The sequence below is a fragment of the Dermacentor andersoni genome, chromosome 1 (genome assembly GCF_023375885.2).
Source record: "Dermacentor andersoni chromosome 1, qqDerAnde1_hic_scaffold, whole genome shotgun sequence".
Taxonomy (NCBI): Eukaryota; Metazoa; Arthropoda; class Arachnida; order Ixodida; family Ixodidae; genus Dermacentor; species Dermacentor andersoni.
Window position 1 is genome coordinate 293,974,824 of NC_092814.1, and position 22,426 is coordinate 293,997,249.

General features: G+C 46.4%; 1 protein-coding gene across 1 annotated transcript in view; it reads left to right on the forward strand.

The window, feature by feature from the left end:
* LOC126548582 (coiled-coil domain-containing protein 6-like) overlaps positions 1-21,626 on the forward strand; it is a 50,262-nt gene extending 28,636 nt beyond the window's left edge. Inside the window, exons 5-7 of the mRNA XM_050196831.3 lie at positions 6,227-6,327; positions 19,029-19,228; positions 19,325-21,626. Coding sequence (XP_050052788.1) covers positions 6,227-6,327; positions 19,029-19,228; positions 19,325-19,495 — 472 coding nt within the window. The 3' untranslated portion in view covers positions 19,496-21,626. The remainder of the gene's footprint in view (positions 1-6,226; positions 6,328-19,028; positions 19,229-19,324) is intronic.
* The last annotated feature ends 800 nt before the right edge of the window (positions 21,627-22,426 follow it).

Genomic DNA, 22,426 nt, shown 5'->3' on the forward strand with positions numbered 1-22,426 from the left:
ATATAAAGAAATCAAAACTCCAAAAAGCCGTTATATATACAGACTCCCCAAGTGTTGTGAAGGCCTTAATGTCACCCTACAAACATAAAAATCCTGTACTTACTGAGGTCTATTCCGACTTGTGCAAAGCTTATCTAACCAGCATATCATCATATGCTGGGTACCTGGCCACGGGGAAGCGAAGGTAACGTTCTGGCAGACCAGATGGCTACGTCAATTGCACCCCCTGCTGTTAATAATACTGCTTTGGTGCCTCTCACAGATCTGAAACCTTACATACGAAAGAAACTGCGAAACCACTGGCAACGCATGTGGGACGCAGAAATAAATAATAAACTGCACGTTATAAAGCCACAGTTAGGTTTTTGGCCCTCCCCAACAAGATCTCGCCAAACAGATGTCCTATTCTGTCGCCTCAGAATAGGACACACATTTGGCACCCATAATTATCTGCTTACTGGAAGTGAACCTCCAACCTGTGGTAGATGCGGTGAGAGGCTTACCGTGCTCCTGGAGTGTCTGGAAGCCGAAAGGGAGAGAAAGAAACATTTTCCACTTGCTTACCATTATTACATCCCTCTACACCCGGCTATGTTTCTTGGTAAGGAACCGCTTTTTGACACCAAAGCAGTCCTCAACTTCTTAAATGATGTCGTACTACACGTTATATGCCCATTAAATTCGTAGAGCATCCTCGCTCCAGAGGATGCCGCTGCGATAAGTTTTGCATAGCACATGCCTCCAGGCCCTTGTTTTTCAAGGGCTCCAAGGAGGCAGTAGTGCTCTAGCATATCCTATAACCTTATATATTTTTACACATCGTATCATTCTTTTTAAATGCATCTTAATGTTCATAGTACACGTCATAAGTCGTCGCCATAATGTTATTATACAGATTTTACGCACTTTAGCACGACCATTTTTAAGGCCCCTCCACAGCCACGTCACACCAACTTCATCAAACTCATGATTACACTGCGAAGTCATTACCACGGACATGGCGCTCTTTGGCCATGCTTGGCCCTTGCGCCATAAAACATCAAGCATTCATAACCTCGATATATCGAACAGCGGGTGATTGCGAAATAATTCTATATATAAAATCGCACTAAAAAACGCGTCTGAAACTTCTGCAAATCAATCAATGAACCAAGGGCATGATCGGGGATTGTTGTTCGTAGCGCGCGTTCGGTTGCGCCACGCGCTATTAGCCTAGGCCGCGCTGACTTCATCAGCCGTGAGCGCGTGGTCGATTGCGCCGCACGCAATTAGCCTAGGCCGCTCAGACTTTGTCAGCCGCGCGAAGTCTCAGGCCAATAATGCGTGGTGCAACTGAATGTCAGCTCCGAACAATGATCCCCAATCGTGCCTGAATCATGGCGCAGTAAATACTCACGTGAAGCTTCACACAAAGTATTTATTTATTTGGCTGCAAGTACCGCAGCAGTGTAGCCTGCTTATCGACAGCCGCGTGCTTAAATTCAGAGCCCTCAACATAGTCTAAACAATCCACAAGCGATAGGCCAATGCCTTCTATTGCGCCGTAGTGGCAGCGTAGAAGGGCCAAAGCAGCTACAGACCCACTTGGATGTTGGGAGCGGGGCAACATCAGCGCTTGCAAGATAAACCTCGGGAGCATCTTCGTTCTGCCTCTACTTCAGCTGCAATCTCCACGGCCGTCAATCGAAGCATTTTGAAACTCTGTCATTAACAAAGTATTGAGTGGCGTCTGCCAAGGCGTCTTTAAGTGAGCCCAGTGAGCGCGCGCTGTCACGCGTCTTGGTGGATGCAAACCACCAGTCCTGGCTAGGAGCAGAGCGCGGCACCGAGGAGGAGTCAGTGCAGTAAATGCAATGCGTTATGATGCGTCGTTGACATTGAACTAGCCAAACCGCCGCGTGCGTACGCTGCTATGTTCAAATGGCACGATCGGTGTGTGCAGCTATGGTGCACAGCAGTCTGTAATGCCCATCGCGCCGTTGCTATCTTCGAGGGTGTTGCGGGAAAGCTCACCACCTGTAAACAGAGTGAATTTGATCTGGGGTGGTGGCATTCAATACATCCATTTTACGTCCGATCCCGTTCGAAATAAAAAAATTAAAAATGCATGCGACTTTCCAGGTGATATAGAAAGTGTTCGATATACGCACTAATTCAATATATCCGTGTTCGATATATCGAGTTTCGACTGTACAAGTATTTGTTTGTTATATAGAGGTTTAACTGTATGGTCTGCAGGTTGCTCCTCATGGGAATGTGAGGTTCAGTGTGCGACAATATCATGCACAGATACTGTATTTACTTGCATAATGATTGCCCTCACGTAATGATTGCACCCCGAACTTGCTGCAGCGATATGTCGTGTGCCAAGTCGAGCTAGTGATGATTGCCCTTACCATCTGTCGAATGCTACGTGAACTACTCTTCAAAACATACCAAGCGGTCGGCATGCACCAAACATTCTTAAGCAGATGCCCCATTTCATTCCTTTCATCAATTTCCGCACTACAACCAAACATGCCTTGGCTTTATTTGTAGGCTTTATAATGGTTGTGGTCAACAACAACAAAAAAGGCGCCTTTCGATTCCACTCGTCTGCACTCGTGGGCATACAGCAAATCGCGAGCGGCAGCGATAGCAGCCATATTTACACAGATACTATAGAAGTGTACCCTATTCATACGTCGACGCTTGTAACATAGCTAAGATATTCGCCCACCCTTAGCGGAAACGTGCTGTAATAGGATAGTAGTGAAGACAAATGCCGCAGTTTCCGCAGCGTGCCTGCCATGTGTTTCTATGTCACTGGCAGCTAAGCACACCCATCTCTGTTTCTGTGCCCTCAAAGTGGCCATGGCTACGTTATTGCCGTAAACTTGCCAATAGTAACGATCTTATTCATTACTGATACGAAAGAAATTTTTTCAGTGCGCGTAATGTACTCGCGAGAACAAAAACCGCGATCGGCGCCTTCCGCTTGCTCCGTCGGCCGTCATTTTTGTTTTGGTGTCCCGCACTGTTACAGCGGCAGCCGCCTATTTGTCGACCTGTTGTCATCCCGCAGCAAATGCGGGATGAAAAAAGAAAAAGTTTTCTTTTCACAGGAAATTTAACCCGCGTCATGATCGCACCCCTGAATTTGCGTCAATTTTTTTGACAAGAAAGTGTGGTCATTATGCGAGTAAATACAGTACGTCTGCGATCTCAAAAAGAGAGAAAAACCATTTCATCTTTGCATTGCCTGTCTACACACGGCAGCTGCGTGTTGCTGCATCTGCTACGTATGGCCTCAGAGATAAAAAGCGTAGCGTAGATACCGCGGCCGCTTAGGGGTGCTGGCATGAGCCGTATCGCTGCCGAGACTTTAAAGTTCTGGCCGGTGCCAGCGAGGCATTGCTACCTTGTGCCCCTTGCCATCTCCCCTGCGTGTAGCTTCCATCGTGCTCGTGGAAATGAAAGAGGAAGTTGCTCATTGGTCCGATAACTGTACCTAACTTCGATTGTGCTTGAAGGATACGCAAAATTTTTTCAACAGGAAATTCGTTAGGCAACAGAATCATGACAAAGTCATGTCATTCTACGACCACTGGTCTTTGTGGCACTAAGGGATAGGGAGTGTCAGACTCCTGCTGAAAATTTAGCCTTCCCTAGGGAGGTTTTCAAGCGAAAACAGTGGCTCACTACAAATGATTACCGTAGTTACCATTTCTAATACTCACTTTACCTTTCTTTTTTTTTTTCTTTTCTAAATTTGTGCGAAAATTACTTGCACAGTTCTAATATTGGATGCAAAACAGTATTTGCAACAGCCTGCTATCAGAGCCCGTCATTGCCATCACAACATGGCAACAAAACAAGTTCTTGCATAGGATGGTGACAACATGCCAGCCGCTTGATTAAAAAAAAAGCTGAATCAAAAGTTATTTAACATGCTAAGGTAGCAAAGTAAAGTCAGGTGCTTTCAAAATCCTCGAGAATTGTGTGCATCACAGGACATGCTAGTGAAGTGGTTAGTCTAGAAGACCGATGGAAAATGCACAAGGAAAATATTTAGTTCAGGCATGGACCATCATTTCGTTTGAGATTGTTGTGAAGTCATTAGATAAATGTGGAATATAGTTGGCACTAGTGGCTTTGAAAAGATAAATGATACATATATGTTTTGAAATGGCACGTAGAGCAGAATTAAACAAGACACATGGCACTAGTGAATCCCTATACAGTACAGTTAAAGAGAAAATAAGTGGCAAAAGCTAAAGGTGAAGCCCAACTGAAATATGCAAGAAACTGCAATATGCAGAGGGGAAAAGAAAATTACTGGTTTAAGATTTTAAGCCACATGCTCTTTTCTATGGAGTGAAGTAATGTCAGTTAGCTGGGATGTTTGCGTGAAACAGACGCATTCCTTGAATGGCCACACAACTAACATTTGAGAATATTATAGAATAGCTATACATTTGCTGGAATCGACATGAACTCCATTGTTATGTGAAATACATGCTTCAAACCGGCGTGAATGCTGTGCCATGCATTTAGTGGACTGGGAGTGACACAACAATGAGCCACTGGGTTGCTATGGTATGCCTTCAATTGCGAGAACATTTGAAGTCTATGGCTTCGGTCGGCGTTGTGGCGTGTGCAATGTGGGGGAAGAGAGGGGAAGTGCTCGGCTCGGCATCACTGGGGACACAGAAAAACAGTTGACATTTGCTCTACCACAGCTGCACAGTCCGTGCTCGTGCACGGCCATTCTAATACAATTTCTAAATTTTCGCACTACTCCTGTCAATCTCTTGAAAATGATAAATCGAACATGTCTAATTTATTAACTTAATTAAATGAAAGGTGGACATCAATGAAGATTGTTTGTGGGATACTTTTAACCAACTCATTGATTAATCGTTCGGTATTACCAACCCTGGTGTGCAGCATGCACAAACGTTCACGGAGCATGTGGAGCGTGAACAAGGAGTGTAAGAGCTGCAAAACGGTGACGTGAGGACGAGATGCAAAGCATGTACAAGCGCACTTCTCTCACTGAGAAGTCTCTCTTCCCTACCAAAGTATCTTCATTCAAATCTCTTCTAAGCAATGCCCAAGAACTAATAACCACTGGTCTTAGAAACAAGGGCTTGGGGAAAGTGGAGAGTAGCAACATCCTGCTCGAGGATGCCAACACACGTCTGCAAGAGGTGCTAAAGTGACTAAAAGAAATTTACAGTGCACTTGTAAGGCTCAAATAGGCATTGCAGGACTGCGGAAGGAGGGCATGCAGTGTTGTTCGCCGAGTGATGTTGTGCCATCCTTTGTGGTACGAGACAGTGAAGTGCAATACTTGTTCACCATTTTGAACGCACAGTGTACAGTGATGTCCTGTAGCATTTCTGCGAGCTTAAGCCTAGCACACCAGGGTTTCTTGCGTAATACAATGGTCCGAGGTGATTGAGCTTCTTTTTGTAACAATGTTATCAAGTTCAACCTTTTAAGATATGATACATGCTCCTCTACTCTAATGGAAAATAAGGTCTGATGTGCCCCTTCTGTCTCTTCTGAAACAGTATTTAGCTGCTCCCCGCCTGCTCCAAAAGTGCAATTTACCTGCACCCAGGAGGGCTCCAAGACACACTTCCACCCCTGAATAAGTTTTTTTTTTTTTTCTTTTTTTTCTTTTTTTTTTAATCGGTGACAGCAGTGGAAATTAGGTGTAAATAAATTTTTATTCTATGAACATTAAACTTTGTTTTCATATTTTTATTATTGCGAAAATAGGAGGCCTGCTGCATGTTTCTTGTTTAAAAATTGGGTGCACGTTAGAGTTCTACATTGTTTACGAGTTCTGTCATTTTTGTCAGTTTTCTGCTATGTATTCATAAAGACTTGTTGCACATTAGATTTGGGAGTGTATTAGAATTGGGCAAATGCTGCCAAATGAAACAGTTGGGGGTTCAGGGTTTTTTTCTGGCTCTTAAATTCTACCCGTTAAATAATTAAGTCAGTTCTGTTGTCTCATCAAGGTCGAAATAATGAAATTCGACTATTTCTTTCTGGGAGTGTGTTGAAAAGGTTAGGGCAAATTTTATTGAAACATGGTCATAAAGGAGGCACCTACTTTGTAGGTAATTGTAGTAGAACCGCTCATTTAATGTTTCCGATCTTTATGTACAAGTCTCGCTTTACATGCCTTTAACGAATTCTTCTCTTTTTTTTTTCTTTTTTTCTTTTTTAGGCACTTCAATGAGATGTCGGCACACGCTATGCGGCCTAGGACGGTGTCAAGCCCAATACCTTACAATCCATCACCGAACTCTTCAAGGCCTCTTAGTCCAGGTGCCATCTCCTTTCTTTTCCCCCTCTCCTTGTGCACTCTGCATAATGTAATCTGCATCATTGCATAGCAGTTCTTAAATGAGTAGTTGCAGTATTCTGCAACTAATATAAATGCAATCAGTGTAATGCAGCTGAAGTTCTAATGAACCTTTTCATGATGCATCTTTATGATGAATTGAAAAATCTTAAAACTCTTAATCTTTAAACGTTACAGTCGCCGACCGTTTATTCGGACCTCACGGGGACTGCAGAAATGTCCGAATAAACAGGTGTCCGAAAAAGCAGATTAAGAGGGGACACTGCTATTAAATTAATGTTCATCATCTTTTTCCATCAATATTAATGAAACTTTCCAGTCTTGTTAAGGTTTTTGTGCTGATTTCAAATATGTAATTATTTTTCCAATAGGCCATTTAGTTCTGAAGATAAATGAAATTCATTGTCCATCATTTGCGGAAACAATAGAAAAAAAACTGCGCTACAAAAATTCATATTGGCACACGCCTAGGTACTAGAAAACATAAGAAACACAATGGTAGGAATACTTTTTTGATACATTAAATATTAGTAGTTTAATAGCAATTCAATCTTCACTGTTCCAATTGTGGGTGCCCTATTGTCTGATCTAAAGCAGAACTGAAAAATTTTAAAGCATAAATTCCAAAATCTGTTCCTACCCCTGTGTGCTTTGTACACTCAGCTACGAGCCACAACAAAAATTATGCCTCTACCTGCCTTGAAGGCAGAGATATGGTTGCTGCAAATCAGCAAGAAGTCAAAAATCGGTGTTTTGAGAAAACGAGAAAAAAGAAGTGAAGTCACTTTTAATCAAAAGTGCAGAAAAAATTGTGCACTATTTCGCAGTGAAAGTAGCTAAAAGCCACCAGGAATGTAGTCAGTTTGACTACGGCCACCCAAATGGCGTTTCCTGAAAGAATTCTGCATGTCCGTAGTGGTCTTGCGCTTTTTTGCAGACTCAACTGCTCGACGGCGGTCCTTCTCCACCATGCGTTTCATGCTGGGTATACCAGGGTTGAGGTGCAGCTCTTTCAATATTGCTGCAGAGGTCGTCTCACAGCCAGCATTGAATTTCATGACTGCCTCAGCTACTGCGGCTTGCACGGTGAACAGTGAAGCATGCTGTTCCTTTGGAGCCAGTGCCCATATCAGGGAGTGGAGAGACTCATTGCTGTTCTGAGTACTGCCCCGTAGGCATCGCTCAAGGAGCTTTTCATCAGACAGGCGCTCATAAATGGGCAACAGGGCTTCACAGACATGAGGAGCCAAATTGTAGCGGTGCTTAGGGGCTGCCTCACCCTTAGCGCTTGCTGCATTTTGCCGGCACCACGAGCTTGGTCCTGGTGGACAGTAGCTGTGGTCCGATATCAAGTCATTTGATGTTGTGTGGTGATAAGTTGCCATCACAGCCCGTTTCATTCCTTGCACATCACCCTTGTGAGTCTTCAGGGCCCAGCCATAATATCGTGTCAGCTTCGTGACTAAGTCGTTAGTTAGTTTGCCTTTACCACCAAGGCTCTCCAATCCAGGTCCCTTATGCTTTGCAATAAGGTTTCGCAAGCTTGTGCCCATACGTTTCTGTACGTGGTTTGTACAGTCTTCCTTTTCCACTGAAATGTATCCATACACTCTGGCTTCCTGCAGCGCAAGGAAAGCGCGACTGTCACCATCTGAGAGTAGGGTGGTGTACCTCAGGTTATGCCGCTGCAGTGACCTTTGGAAAAGAATGAGGGCAGCTTCAACTTCCATTTCGCCGGCCTTCTTGGAGGTGTTTTTCTGACAGGCATGGCTCTCCTTCCAAGCTTTATAACTCGGGTCATTATCCTTTGGCCCACGCTCACAACCAGCGCAGAAGTTGCTGAGCACCACATAGTCGAGGACTAGCCCCGTAAACAGCTCTATGACGGCGCCTACGCCAATGTGAGACGAGTGGCCGCGCGTCATCCAGGAACCGTCGTATGACACGGCAATATTTCCCGGATTTCCAAGCTCCAATTCGTCGTACAGTTGCCGAACCGATTGCGCGCGCAGTGCCGTCTGCTTCTCGGCAGCAAGTGCCGCCGCGGGTGCCAGCTTCCTTTTCACATACCGCTGCCACGTTTTCGTATGAAGACCACGGTGGGAGATGTTCATTGTGGCAAAAATATCGTTCAGCGCCGTTCGCCGATTCCCGGTGGCTTGCATCGCGCGCGCGGCAAGAACGTTCACAACAAACGGGTTGCACTTCTGGTTACCGTTCACGCGGGGCGAGCTCCACGCCGATGCGATATCACCGCAACACGCACACGCGATAACAATCTTTATGGCAAGGCCATATTCTCGTTCGCGTTTGCCTACTGTGACGCTACCGCCGCACACCTTGCACTTCACAAACGACATCAGTTCGTTCACGGCGTCCAAACAAACGATAGCGAAGACTACCTCCACGTCGACTGGTTCGGCCGCAACGTCGTCGGCGTTAGTGAGGGAATCCAACTTCCGTTTTGTTGCTGGCGTTGAAGCAAGGACTTGAAGTTTTCTTTTGGCATTCATATCCCTCTGCAGCAAATCTGCATGTTGCAACATTGCAGTGTCATGCCGAACGCGGCCGCTGTCCGTAACAACTTCACTCGTTGGTGAGCTGGCTAGGCCTACTTCGGCGTCGTCCGCGGCTTGGGCAACATTTGCGGTTGGCGGCGGGCTATTCTCGATGTTTTCCGAAGGAACAGAGCGCTTCTGAAAGTTATAAGTTGTTCGCTTCTTCTTTTTACCGAACTTGTTCCTCGTGGCGAACTTCCTCGGTGGATTGGACATAGTTCCGCACTTGTCACAAACGTACTACTGAGAACAACGAGGCGCACCGTCGCGTCGCCTGCGGAGTGGAGCAGACGACGGGAACCTCGCGCAGCCAACCACAGCACGCGTTTTTGGTCACGTGCGCTAGTCAACGAATCGGATCGCGCATTCGGACTTCTTTTTGTCCCCGGATTTCAACGTCACTGGCGAACCGACGGAGTCACTTTTGGGGGGAAATTAAAGAAGGAAGGCTCCTCTTTCCGACGATACCAAGATGGCTGCGATCGCGCGCATAGAAAAAGAGCTATGCGCCGCGATAAAAAGGGCTGTTTTTGCGCGGAATTCAGCTCACAGTGATGTTATAAATTGATATTGCGGACGAAATACTCTTCCCTGAGATTCGAAACTTAGTGAATTAAAGGAATATTAGCTGTAGATATCGAAAATCTCATTTTCAAAAAATGGATTTTTTCGCCGCAAAGAGCAGTGTCCCCCCTTAAGAAAAAAAAAATGAAATCCTTTATTTCCACGCACTTATTCGGACTCGGCAGTAGGCTTGAAGAAATCGTGAATGCGCCGTTGCACACTATTCCGTTTACGCGCAATCAGATAAGCCTGAATCTCGGAGAGGGTCGTACGGTCACTATAGGCGGCTGAAAGCACAGTCACTGCTTGTACACACTCCGCATGCGACGGCAGCGTAGCACATGGTGCGTCATCTTCCGACTCAAGAGTCATCGTCCGGTGGTGCAGCAGAAACCTGATGAATGATCTCGCCGTCGTCGAGTTCTGCGCACGTCAGTACAGCAGTGTCAGCACCTGTGAAACTGTCAAATGAGACAGTGTCCGGAGTCACAATGCAACCACTGCGCACGTCTCGGCAGAATATTTTCCGCGTCAGTAGGGAGCACATCGGAAGGCGATAAATCTTAGGCCTCCCGGCACCGGCTTGCCGGCATTCCCCAGCGCAGTCTGCGCGGGCACTGTCGGCGCCATTAGAGACTTGACGCGATGTTTCCGTATGCCGCGTTGGATCATTGAAACCTCGACACAGCACACAAAGCCAACACCACCGTGCCGACGCCAGTCACACAAACGAAAAAACGTGGCCTGCTTGCAGCGTCGTGCGCGAAGAAACAAATCAGCTGCTAGATTGTCTTGACATGGCTTACTAAGCTGAAACCGGAACTGCTGCAGAGCCACTCTATCGAACCAGGCAGGAACGATGATGAGCGGAGATTTTTAGTAGCGCCACTTCGTGGGGCAGTTCAAAACAAAAATGGCGTTCAGCAAGTCGAACCATGCACCTGTCAGAGTCGGTGCATGGTGCTCTCAACCAAGTTGGCTCAAGAAGTGTCCGAAAAATCAGACGAGAGGTTGCAAGGTGTCCGAACTTTCGGCAGTTGTTATACATTATGGTCTATGGGGAGAGTGGCGGTGCCGCGAAGCTGACCGAATAATCGGGCATGTCGGAATTTTCGGAGTCCGGAAAATCGGTCGGCGACTGTATATGCTGACTTAGACGACAGCATTCTTTATCTCTTTTGCGATGCAGTAATTTTCAAGTTTTCTTCTATTGTACAATCGCTTTGACTGCCTCCGCAAGAACAACTCATGTAGAAGCAGCAAGCAATTACTGCTGGGCAATATGCTGGACTTGTGGCATTTTGGCACGTGCGCAGGGCATGTTCACTTTATGCATTTGGCACAGTCAGAAGCGTGCAACTACACTCGGCGGCATCTTTTTTTTTTTTTTTTGGTAATGCTGCAATAACTATGGCGCTGAAGCACTACCTTCTCTCTCTAGGCAATTTAAACATAGTTGAACCTTAATATAAACGAGGTCGTAAAAATTGGCACTCTGCTTTACTACATAAACATTTTGTTATGCTCAGATACTGAAAATTTGGGTCTATGTACTCTTGATGCTCATTACAGTAGACCGTAATAATCAAGCGGAAAAAATTCCCTCGGGACTTGCCTACGATGACTATCCAAGTGTGTGGATAGCCGAAACATGCCATGTATGAGACGCCGCAGCCAGGTTCCTGTTTCGCATTTCCATCATCACACGCTGCACGTTCGGCGGCGGCACACTGTCTACGCACGCCCAGTGGCACGTACACTGTTGGCACATGACCATTGGCCACAGGGGCACCTACACAAGTTAGCGTCAAAGAGGTTTATTGAAGAGTAGCACATACTCATGCGAATGACCCACATTGTTAGGCAACTATTTGTGATATTGGCCCTTATTTTTGGTGGGATAGGTGGATAGCTAGATAGCCAGGAAGAAAACTGGTCTGAATATGCAAAGAATGGTATTTGCACTAAAGGTCCGTTATGTAAGAAGTGCATTTCATACAAAATTAGGACCACAGCAGGTTGCAAAATGGCAGTACTTGGTATATATAGTCAAACCCCTCAATAACAAAAGCCCTCAAAAACGAAATTGTCGCAGCAATGAAATAATCTGGCACCCCCGGCAAGCGGCCATAGAACTTAATGCATTTTGTCCCTCTCAACAACAAAGAGCTCTTATAAAGCAGTCCTGCATTAACGAAGGTTTGAGGTAGCGACCTGCAACTTTTTTTCAGTTCATAAACCAGTTGGCTACTCAGAAACACCAAAACTGCTGCAGCACACTCATCTGACGTTTCCCCCAACACTGGTGCGCAGGGCGCCGCCATTGCTGTCTATGTTCGATCTTTTTTTTTTTTTTTTTTTTTTTTTTTTTTTTTTTTTCCGTTCGTTCGCTAGAAATGGTGGTTTGCTAGTCCATTTGTTGGCAACTATGCAGCCACGTGACATTTCACTTGACTTCACCGCCAACAGCAACGACGTGATAATGAGTCTCTTTTTCCGTGTTATCTCACTCATCTCGCCACCCGCTGTGTTTGTTCTGTCGGGAAGATGCCTCCGCCTGTTAAAAAGCACAAGTTTCTGACAGTTGCGACAGAAGTCTACAATCATCGCCGAAGCTGCGAAAGGCAGGAACAAGTCTGATGTTGCGGAAGAGTACAATATCCCATGCAGTTCACTTTCTACAATTCTGAAAGCCAAAGAAAACATGGCGGCACTGAAGAACGGAGCGCGTGCACAGCACAGCACGATGGTAATGCCGGTCTACGAAGATGAGGACAAAGCCATATTTTACTGCTTCCTCGACAAAAGAGCAAACAAGGTGCCTTTGTCTGGAAGCCTTCTGCAGCAGAAGACTATTGACTTCGCATGCATTCAGGGGCACGATAACTTTAAGGCGAGCGCTGGCTGGCTAAGCCGATTCAAGGCACGGGGCACTGTATCATCGCAAGGTGCTGTCTGGGGAGTCGGCGAGTGTCGCCGCCGAAGGCGCATTATCCTGGATGTAGGAAAGTTACGAAAATATACTTCAAGAATATGAGCCCTCCGAAATTTATAATGCGGATGAGAGTGGGTTTTTCTATTAGATGTTGCCGGCGAAAACACTCGACCTCAGGGGAGAAAAATGTCATGGTAGCAAGCGGAGCAAAAAGCAGGTCACCATCCTTTTGTGCTCTAACATGGACGCTTCTGGCAAGCATTCCCTCCTCGTAATTGGCCGGAGCAAGAAGCCACAGTGTTTTAAAGGGAACCGAAGGCTGCCAGTCGAGTACACTACCAAGCACAAAGCGTGGATGATGTGCGCGATATTCACCAGCTGGCTGGAAGCCTTTGATGCGGACATGTGGAAGCAAGGCAGATCCATCTGCCTTATTTTGGACAATTGCAATGCCCACCACGTAGAAGACGTTGTTCTGACGAACGTCCGCTTAATTTTTTTTCTCTCCCAACTGCACATCTGTGATCCAACCTTTGGACCAAAGGATCATGAGGAGTGTTAAGGCTGCCTACCGTGGAAGGCTCATCCAGTGGTTGTTGCTAAATATGGAAGTGAAGCGGCTAATGGAAGTTAATCTCTTCATGGCACTGGAAATGCTCACTGCTGCCTGGGCGGCTACTTTGGCCGCCGTTATCCAGAACTGTTTTTCGCAGAGGCCCCCAAATCCTATGCTGACATTACCAACTTCTACAAGGAGACGAGACGTGTGTACCCACCTCCCCACCCCGACCTCGACTGAGCGCAAGCCACCATGCTTCGCAGACTGCAGACCAATTCCATTCTCAGTGATTCTAGGTTTTATTTAATCACTGGCGGGGATTGCACGGGGATCGGCGGGGATCGCACTCGCGTAATGATCGCACCCCTGAATCTAGTTGTCAAAAAGATTTTTACAATTTTTCGTTTAATGATCGCACCCCGAACTTGCCGCAGCGATATGCCGTGTGCCAAGTCTAGCTAATAATGATCGCACTTACCATCTGTCGAATGCTACGCGAACGACTCAAGACAAACCAAGCGGTCTGCACGCACCAAACATTCTTAAGCAGATACCCCATTTCGTTCTCATCATTTTTCTGCACTTACATGACAAAAAAAATAAAGCTACAACCAAACTTGCCTTTATTATGTGTAGGCTTTATAATGGTTGTGGTCAACAACAACAACAAAGGAGTCTTTCGATTCTTTTCTGCACTCGTGGGCTTGCAGCAAATCGCAAGCGGCAACAATAGTAGCCACGTTTACACTGATACGTTAGAAGTGTACCCTATTCATACGCTGACGCTTGTAACACAGCTAAGATATTCGCCCACCCTTAGTGGAAACGTGCCATATTAGGATAGTAGTGAAGACAAATGCCGCAGTTTCCGCAGCATGCCCGCCATGTGTTTCTATGTCATTGGCAGCTAAGCGCGCCCATCTGTTTCTGTCCCCTCAAAGTGGACATGGCTACATTATTGCCGCAAACTTGCCCATATTAACGTTACTAATTCATTACTGATACGGAAGAAACTGTTTAAATGCACGTAATGTACTCACGAGAAGAAAAAGAAAATCGCGTTCGTTGCGTTCGGCTTGATCCGCCGGCCGCCATTTTTGTTTTGATGTCTCGCACTACATATAGCGGCAGCCGCCTATTTGTTGGCCTGTTGTCATCCCGCAGCAAACGCGGGATGTAAAATTTTTTTTCTTTTTGCGGGAAATTAAACCCGCGTAATGATCGCACCCCTGAATTTGCATTAATTCTTTTGACAAAAAAGTGCGATCATTATGCGAGTAAATACGGTACTGAGGCAAATAATTCGAGCTAGGCATGTACAGTTACAACTTCTTATTCTTCACTTCTTCAAGAAACACTCCGCTCCCAGTTCTTGGTTGTCATGAAGGTAGCTTTGTGGTCGTAGAAATAGATGGACATATGCTAGACTTGCTGCACCAATGCCTGGTTCGGCGTAGCGCACCTCTGGATTCTGGCGATGACAGCGCTAGACCTCTGCCCGGGCAGCTCGTTTAGCAGCAGCGGCAGACGAAGGACTTCCACTGGTTGCCTCGCTAATGGCTTGGAAAGAACTGGCTGAGAATAAACTACTTATATAGGCAGACGGATTATATTATAATATAAACCGTCTGCGAGCCTCGGATAATTCTTCTGGTGCAGAACATTTCCCACCAGCTGGCGCAAACGGAGCATAGCTTGGCGCAGCTGCCTCGCTTATCGGGAGGTTGCTGGAGCCGCTCATAGGTGCATAAAAACATTGTGCGGCAAAGAGATGGCAGTGACTGAGTGATGCAGCTGACGCTGCTAGCGAGTCAACTGAAGGTGGCTTTGCATTTCGGCTTGGGAAGTGCTCACCGTGACTTGCTCATAACGAGCTGATGCTTCGGCAACCAGAGAACACCGTGTGCCCTCGCACGGTTGCCGCCACGGAGGAGAGAAGGGTTGCATGCAGTGGCGAACGGCAGCGGCTATGCTTTTCGGCTTACGCAGCAGCACATCATCGAGGTCAGCCGCCACCGAGCCGACGCTCTGATTGCCGCCGCACATGGGTGGCATTGGAGGAGGAGCGAAGAGAGCAAGGCTCGCACCGTGTGCGAGAGATACTGCCAGGAGCGCATGCAGCTTGAGCAGCGTGTTGGCCCTAGCTACGGAGTTGGTTATGGCGAGGCACAAGGGCTCCGCGAAACGCAGGAACGGCCGCCAAAGAGCTGCGCTCTAAAATAAAGGTTCGTTATACAGTCGATGCCGGTTTTAACAATATATCAGTTATAACAATAAGAAGCATGGTGAAATAACCCGCTTACTACAATGCCCCGTCACCGCATTATCGGTTATAGCGATGAAGCTTGACTGCTTGGTGTCCGAGCCGAACGGTAGTGAAATGTGAAATCCTTGAAAAGAAAAAAAAAAAAAGAAAATGAGAAATTCGAGCCGCTGTACGGGCCACTGCTCCAACAGCCACCGTGCGCTCATTTTCTAGCCATCTCCGCGCGCCTTTCTCCCGTCGCCCTTCCCTCCCTTCGAACAGGAATGGGCTGCACGCACAGCTCGGCTGCGCCCACAGCTCTACGCCGCCCCACCCTCAGAATCACGAATGGACCGCGCCAACTGCGCTGCTTGCATGTTGCTTGCTGGCTACTCATTCGGGGCAGTTCTGCAAACAGCTTAATTGCTTGCGTTAGTCTTCATTGTTTGTGTCGGAATCGTTCCTGGCCACGCAGTTTCTCGCCGCCGAAACGGAAGATGGCTGATCCGCCCACTGATCATCGGCAATGCACGACATTGCCGGTGAAAAGAAAGCGCACGGCTGTAGATTTGGAAACTAAGTGCTTCTAACCAACGAGGCGATTGTCGCGACCGTGCTTGCATCAGATAGCGACGGCAGCGATTATGCGGTAGGGCAGGCTGTCCAATGAAGCGATCGTCGTGAACGTGCTTGCATCAGATAGCGACGGCGACGGTCACCCCATGCCGTCTTCTTTCCCAACTTGGTCCTTGATGCGGGCGCTATCGTTTCCTTAGTAACCCACTGCTTGCTTAGATTCTGTAAAGTCTGAGCTGCCATGAAGCTGTCTGCATTCTAGGAGCAGCCCTCGATTAATTGTTTACCGATGATCATGTGTCTGAGGGCACTAACTTTTTTCCGCAATTTCTATTGATCCAGTGAATGAAGTAGCCGGACAGCCTAGCTGCATACGGCATACCATTCTCGTTGTCTTCATGCCTGGCATGGCGAAACTTTTCACGGTAGCTCTCCGCAGTGTGCCGGAAACGCTGCAGGAGTGCAGTCTTGAGCTCGTCATAGTCCAAGGTGGCGAGCGGATCCAGGTGACCAGTGACGGTTACTGTTTCTCCAGTCATGCAGATACTCAGCGAGAGCACCCATTTCTCTTGCGGCCATTCCTGGCATGTCTCAACGCACTTGAAGTGTTGCAGATTAACGTCTAGGTCAGGGAATAAGTTTGTGTGGACTGTACGTCTTTGTCAACACAAGCATAAAGCAGTAGCCTGCACTACGTGTTCGGCAGCCTGTGGGCTACCTCCTGCAGCCTGAGCTTCAGTTCGAGGACTGTCTTGCTCGTGCTCTAGTAGATTATGCTGCAGGGACATTTGCTCTTTCCCTGCATTGTGCTATTCTGCTCTCTTGTCACGTAGTCTCGCATGTTCCTCCTCCACCCATTCTCTTAGCACTGCCTCCCCAAGATCAAGCTCTCGTCCAACACTGTATAATTTGTCAGTTTCCATGCCTCACTGCGGTGTGGGAGTGTTGTCTATAGGTGTTAAAAGCCAATCCTGGCATGCTTGCCAATTGTGAAAGGTTCATGGGCCCAGTGGCTCAGCACCCTGTAAGAGATGCATGGGGAACAGACATTGCCTTCATCTCCTTCATGTCTAATCACATATGACATTAAACATGCAACAAAAACAAGAACACAGCGAATAAAGAGCAGGCTTTGTAACCCAATCCTAACCATCCTTGCATATGCAGTATAGTTTGCTATCCTACGTGTATTAGTTTCACCGGATACACGACTGTGTCAAGCTCAGTCTTGTGGCTGTGCACTCATGGTACACAGACTGTGCGGGTCTGTCGACTTGTGGAGCTGTCCGCGCCCTGGCACCGGGGAGGGACACCTGCCACTCTATGGCTCGATGGGTGTGGCCGGCCCATTGGCAAAAAGCTCCACCGGCTTCTGGCAGCATAATTCTGCCGGCAGTACTGCTGGCGGCCATGCTCTCGGGAGGGACCGCAGGCACTGGCGCCAAGGTGGACCATCAACCACCTAGGGTCATCCCCTAGTCCCAACAGGTCTCGAGGCGAGTGCCCGAGCGGTCCGGTAGTCGCCTTGGTCGCCACCTGTACACGCCACGCCAGCGTACACTATCATTTGCACTTCATCCTCTTCGGACTCTTTTGTGTTGCGGTCAATCATGGTCACTTGTCCAGCATGTCTCGTCACAACATGGTTTATTATTAAATTCATGGATAAACTCCCATAATTAGTTTTTACAAATGTGATCAAATTCACACAGCTAATTTTTTGTTTTAAATAGGTTTGACGCAACTAGGACTTGTTCTTGAAATGTTCCATTCCATTTTCCATATTTATCATGTCTAGCGTCGAGGGTACCATCCCATTAAAGACTACGGTGTGGTGGCCTACTATCCATGCCCAAAGCAGGGATGAAGAACCAGAAGATGGGCAAATGACGTGGTTTGTTACAGAATACGGCATCAGGGACACACTGCCATACATAAGGGCCCGTACATTTCTATGGGACCAAAGCTTCATTGATTCTGAAATTGGCCTTCGCCAAATAAGTCAAACTTGGCTGGTCATCACACATGCACCCGACCCCAGTGTTGGCTGCAGTGGTGATTCCAATGCAGCAGCGTCAGTCTTTGCAGCGCTAAGTGCGCAGGGAATGTGTCGAACACACGATATCTCCCATAGAAAATGCCTATTTCCAGCCTACACCAGGGAGATTTCAAAGCGAAAACGGTAGCTCACGATGAATTATTACCATATTTACCCAATTATAATATGCACATATTTTTCCCCAAAAGAATTCATCTGAAAATAGCTTAGGTGGTGCAGTCTGATATGAAACCAAAACTGCATTTGCATCAGCCTACCGCCAGAGCCAGCCTAGCTGGCATCACTATTCCATCACAAGATGGGTAACATGGATGACAACAAAAGAAGTTTGCACATAGCTGGACAACAACGGCAGAAAGCTGTGTCCAATTACGACAGCCTATTCAAACTATAAAGTATTTTGCATGTTAAGCTAGTGGCAACAAGTCATGTCACACGTTCTTGGCATCCTGGAGAATAACGTGTCGGAGGACAAACTAGCGAGTGGTTTGATGAATGCAGAATATGAAACGCACTATGGAATGTATGGAGGACGAGATGTTGTGGTTCCTCATAGACAGCAATAAAGTGCTTGAAAGTGATGACTATGGGCATTCAGTAAATAAAATTACATTTTGTGAAGGCAAAATTCGCTGTTTTTTGTTCCCCGAACATTGGAGGCATGTCGCATTTTTCATGCCGAAAAGTCTGGTGCACCTTCGATTCCTACTTAGTTTAGGAGATCTGTCACTTTTATGGTGTTTTTCTTCTTTAAACACATAAAATGTGGGTGTGCGTTCGATTTAGAAGTGCGTTGGAATGTGGGTAAATGCTACCAAATGAATCATTACTGTGTGTTGTTTTTTGTGCCTCCTGTTTAATTCTATAAACTCGTCGGTCTTATCAGAGTTGAATTAATGGAAGTTAGCTGTAGTGTAAAGCCATTTCAGTACTTTGATTTTGAAAACATTGAAGTGGTGAAATCATTAAGCTTTTTTCTTGATAGCTGGAGGGCTCTACATAAAGTAACTGTGCACACTGATTGTGTAATTGAGTGAGTAGTCCTCTCGTTCGGTTTTCTCTTACCTGCCAGGCAGATTGTTCTTTTTACTCTGCCCCTGTTCTTACCATAAAGGTGGGGTATGCCATTTCAGAGGATTAAGCTTAGACATTTTGCTACATTGTACAGGTCTTCCGGTTAGTGGAGGCCCTGGTAGTGTGCTGGGCAGTCTGCCACGTGAGGCTCTAAGCCCATCTGGGTCTCTAAATCGCTGTCAGACCTGTGGACAGCCCCTCTTTCATCCAACTGGGCCTACAGCGCCTCCACCTGCATTCCTGCTGCCTTCCCCATCTCCGCCCACTGTCAACATGCTGCCGCCACACCCTGCTGTGAGTCAGGCTACACAACAGCCTTAGTGGGAATTTCATAAGGGCTTACCTTAATCCTCTCTTAACTAATGATTCAAACCAATTGGTGTTGTGCAGAGCTTCCCCTCTTCAAACCAGGCCCGTGTGCGCACGTCATCACAGGAGCGGTTTTCTAGAGCACCTGCCCCAGCAACACCTGTGGTGTCACCAATTGCACCCAGCCACCTGAGCGCTGCAAACCCAGCACCACCAACTGTGCCAGCTGCAGCGTCCCCTATGATGGACTGATTGACAGCTTACCAACAAATTGCAATGATGGAACCTTGGCATGTTCCTCTTTCCACAGAAGCCACAGTCAATTTACTGTCATAAATATTGAAACAGAACCCCAAGTGAGCTGCGCAATGCCAAGGGGTACTTTTCCAAGACACTTTACTGAACCCGGAGGAAGGGTTACAGATTCGTCAGTCTGAGTCCTGCTACAAGTAGTTAGCATGCCTCGAGGTTCTCTGGATGGCAACAGTATGCTCATTTGCTATCCTTGGCTGCCCAGGTTTGAGTGCAGTACCAGGCTGCATGTGTCCTTCAGTTTTAAAGGAAAGGTGTTGTTGGCAAAAGGATTGCCTTGTTTTACATGTCCCCCCTTTTTAAGCTGGTTGTAATTGTACAAGTACTTGAGAATGCATCGTTAAAGCTTTTATCATTTGCTACCCTACAGGAAAGTAGGTTGGATGTACTGCACACCTTTACCTTGTGCTCATGCTGTCTTGTTTTTAAGGTGTGCATGCAGTAATGCAGCCACCCAAAGAAGCTGCTAAAGAGGGTTGGGGTGGGGGCTTTATTTATTTAATGGAAAAATAAAATGAGACTGCAGTGTACTGCATGTTTCACTCAAGGTGGGTGTCAATAAATCAACACTTGCTTTGTGGAAAGGTTCAGCACTGCTAAAGGTATTCTTTTTCCTCGTGTGTGCGCACTAGTTAGGCAGCTTGCCTTGCCATTATTCTTTGCAGTCTGACATTGCAGCGCCTGCAGATATGTTTAGTTATGGCCATAGGTAACGGTTTCAGCATGTTTGTGCCATCAAGCGAGCTTACGTTGCTGGAGGGAAGTTGGATATCCAAAGGTTTACATAAGTGCAGGAGAAAGGAGGGTTTGCATAGAGTAGTGAGCAATGACTCCCCAATGGTTCTAGTCATTTCAGGTAGGTTTATTTGCTATGCAAATTAGGTTATCAATGTAACATTTGTATGCAAGCTGCTGAGTGCTCAAAAATGCGGTCTTTATTGCAGTGTAATTTGATGAAGCAGGCATTGAAAGAGCCCAATGAGAATTCTAATGTTACCACTGTAAGGTTAGCATAGTAGCTTTTGCATTGGCAACATAGCTTGGTCTATGAAGGGGATGTGTATTTTTGCCAGATTAAATGCTGGGGTGTGCGTGTGGGCCATGCTCTGCTTTTGGTGCGACAATCTGTCTGTCCAACTAGAAATGCAGTTTCGGCAACATTTTGTAAATAGTTTGTGAGTTTCTAACTTTGTCATTCTTTCCATATTTGTTCAGGTTTGTGAGTAAAGCACTACGTATGAAAGTGTCTTGTGTGTGATAATCTGCTGTTGTTCAACTAACAGTCAGTTTGGTTCTCTTGTCAGCAAAGAAAGCTTTGTGAATGGTTGAGAATGTGTTAGCTTGTGCACCTAGGGATATCTGAATGCAGTCACCCACAAGAGAAGGGAAGCAGTCAGCTTGTTTAGCAGCCAGTACGAGAGCCTCCCGACAAGCTGTCATACTTGTTTCATAGTACAGTCTGGCTGATGTGTGTTAACAGACCTGCTTTCAGCCGTCTGTCTGCCTCGTCATTCTTGTACCGCCTGTTCATTGAAGCGTATTTTGGCGCCGTTGACTCGTAACCTGTGGGTTCTATATTTTGAGGCTTCCAATACATAACAGCCAAGTGCTGCTGTCCTGTTTTCTTTCCTTAATGTTGCTGTTGTGTGCCGGAACTTTAGTGTCGAAAGGCACAAAGCGAGTTTCAGTGTGCCGAAGGTCCCAAGCAGATCTGCAGTTTGTGAAGTTTACCTTTGTGTTCTGATTTTTGTCGCTGAAAGATGTTGCCGTAGCTTCTGACTGTGATATCAGTTGAGCGTACCCATTTTTCATGGGTTGCAAGAGCTAAGTGGGTGCTCCTAGATAGGGGGAGGGGTAAAGCCAAACTGATCAATTAATGGCACTGGTATTGCACATTCGAGTGTGCATCGTGCGTGTGTGTGTCTGCACGCAAGTATGTGCGTTTATAGGTTGTAACAGGTGTCCGTTGTCAGTTTTCTAACAGTCTTTGCACACAGAACTTAAAGGTTTGTTTATTGGTTTGGTTTTGGAAGCATTTCATTACAATAAAAACAAAATGTTGTGCCTTTCACATGGAATGTGATTTATTTATTTGTTTATTTATTTGGTACTGCTGGCCTGTGTTTGGAACCTTGAGCAGGAGCAGGTTTTATAAAATGTCATGCACTACATGGGAATATCATAAAGAGTGAACTTGCAAAAACACCATGGAGCTCTGGGCAGTATGCGATTTAGTTGTGCACGATGCATAGTACGATAACAAACGATTAAAAAATGAAACCACTTGAAAAGGGGCCATAATAAATTGAGCATGAAATTCTAGACATGTTGCTTGGCACATAAAGGGTAGACGCAAGTTCATTTTATGAAGTGCGGTCGTGGAAGCAAAAACAGAAGGCCATTCACCAACATCCCCGGATAGCTGTTCCACTTGCGAATGGTTTGGGGAGAAATGAATCCTTAAAATTAAGAAATTGCAATTTTTAAAATACTTCTTATGGGATAAGAATCGGTGGGCCGCTGTGCTTAAATTTGAATTGCCATATTTGCACAATTCTACCGTGCCACCGATTGTAATGCGCAGTTATAGTAACGCCCAAATATTTCTTAAAAAATAGCGATTTTACCGCGCACAACAGGTAATGAAACCCGAGCCGACGCATACCATGTTGAAATGATTTTGTGGAACCTACAAAGGCGCAGACGCGCACAGCTGAATCTTAGCAGCCAGTCGCTATTGGAGTCTGGTGACACCTCCTTTTCGCTGTCCGACCACAGAGTCATCTCCAGTTCCATTTAATGCATTAGAAATGCCACATTTGAAGGTTTCTGCAACCGTCGTCTGCAGGAAAGCATTTCACGCACCACGGA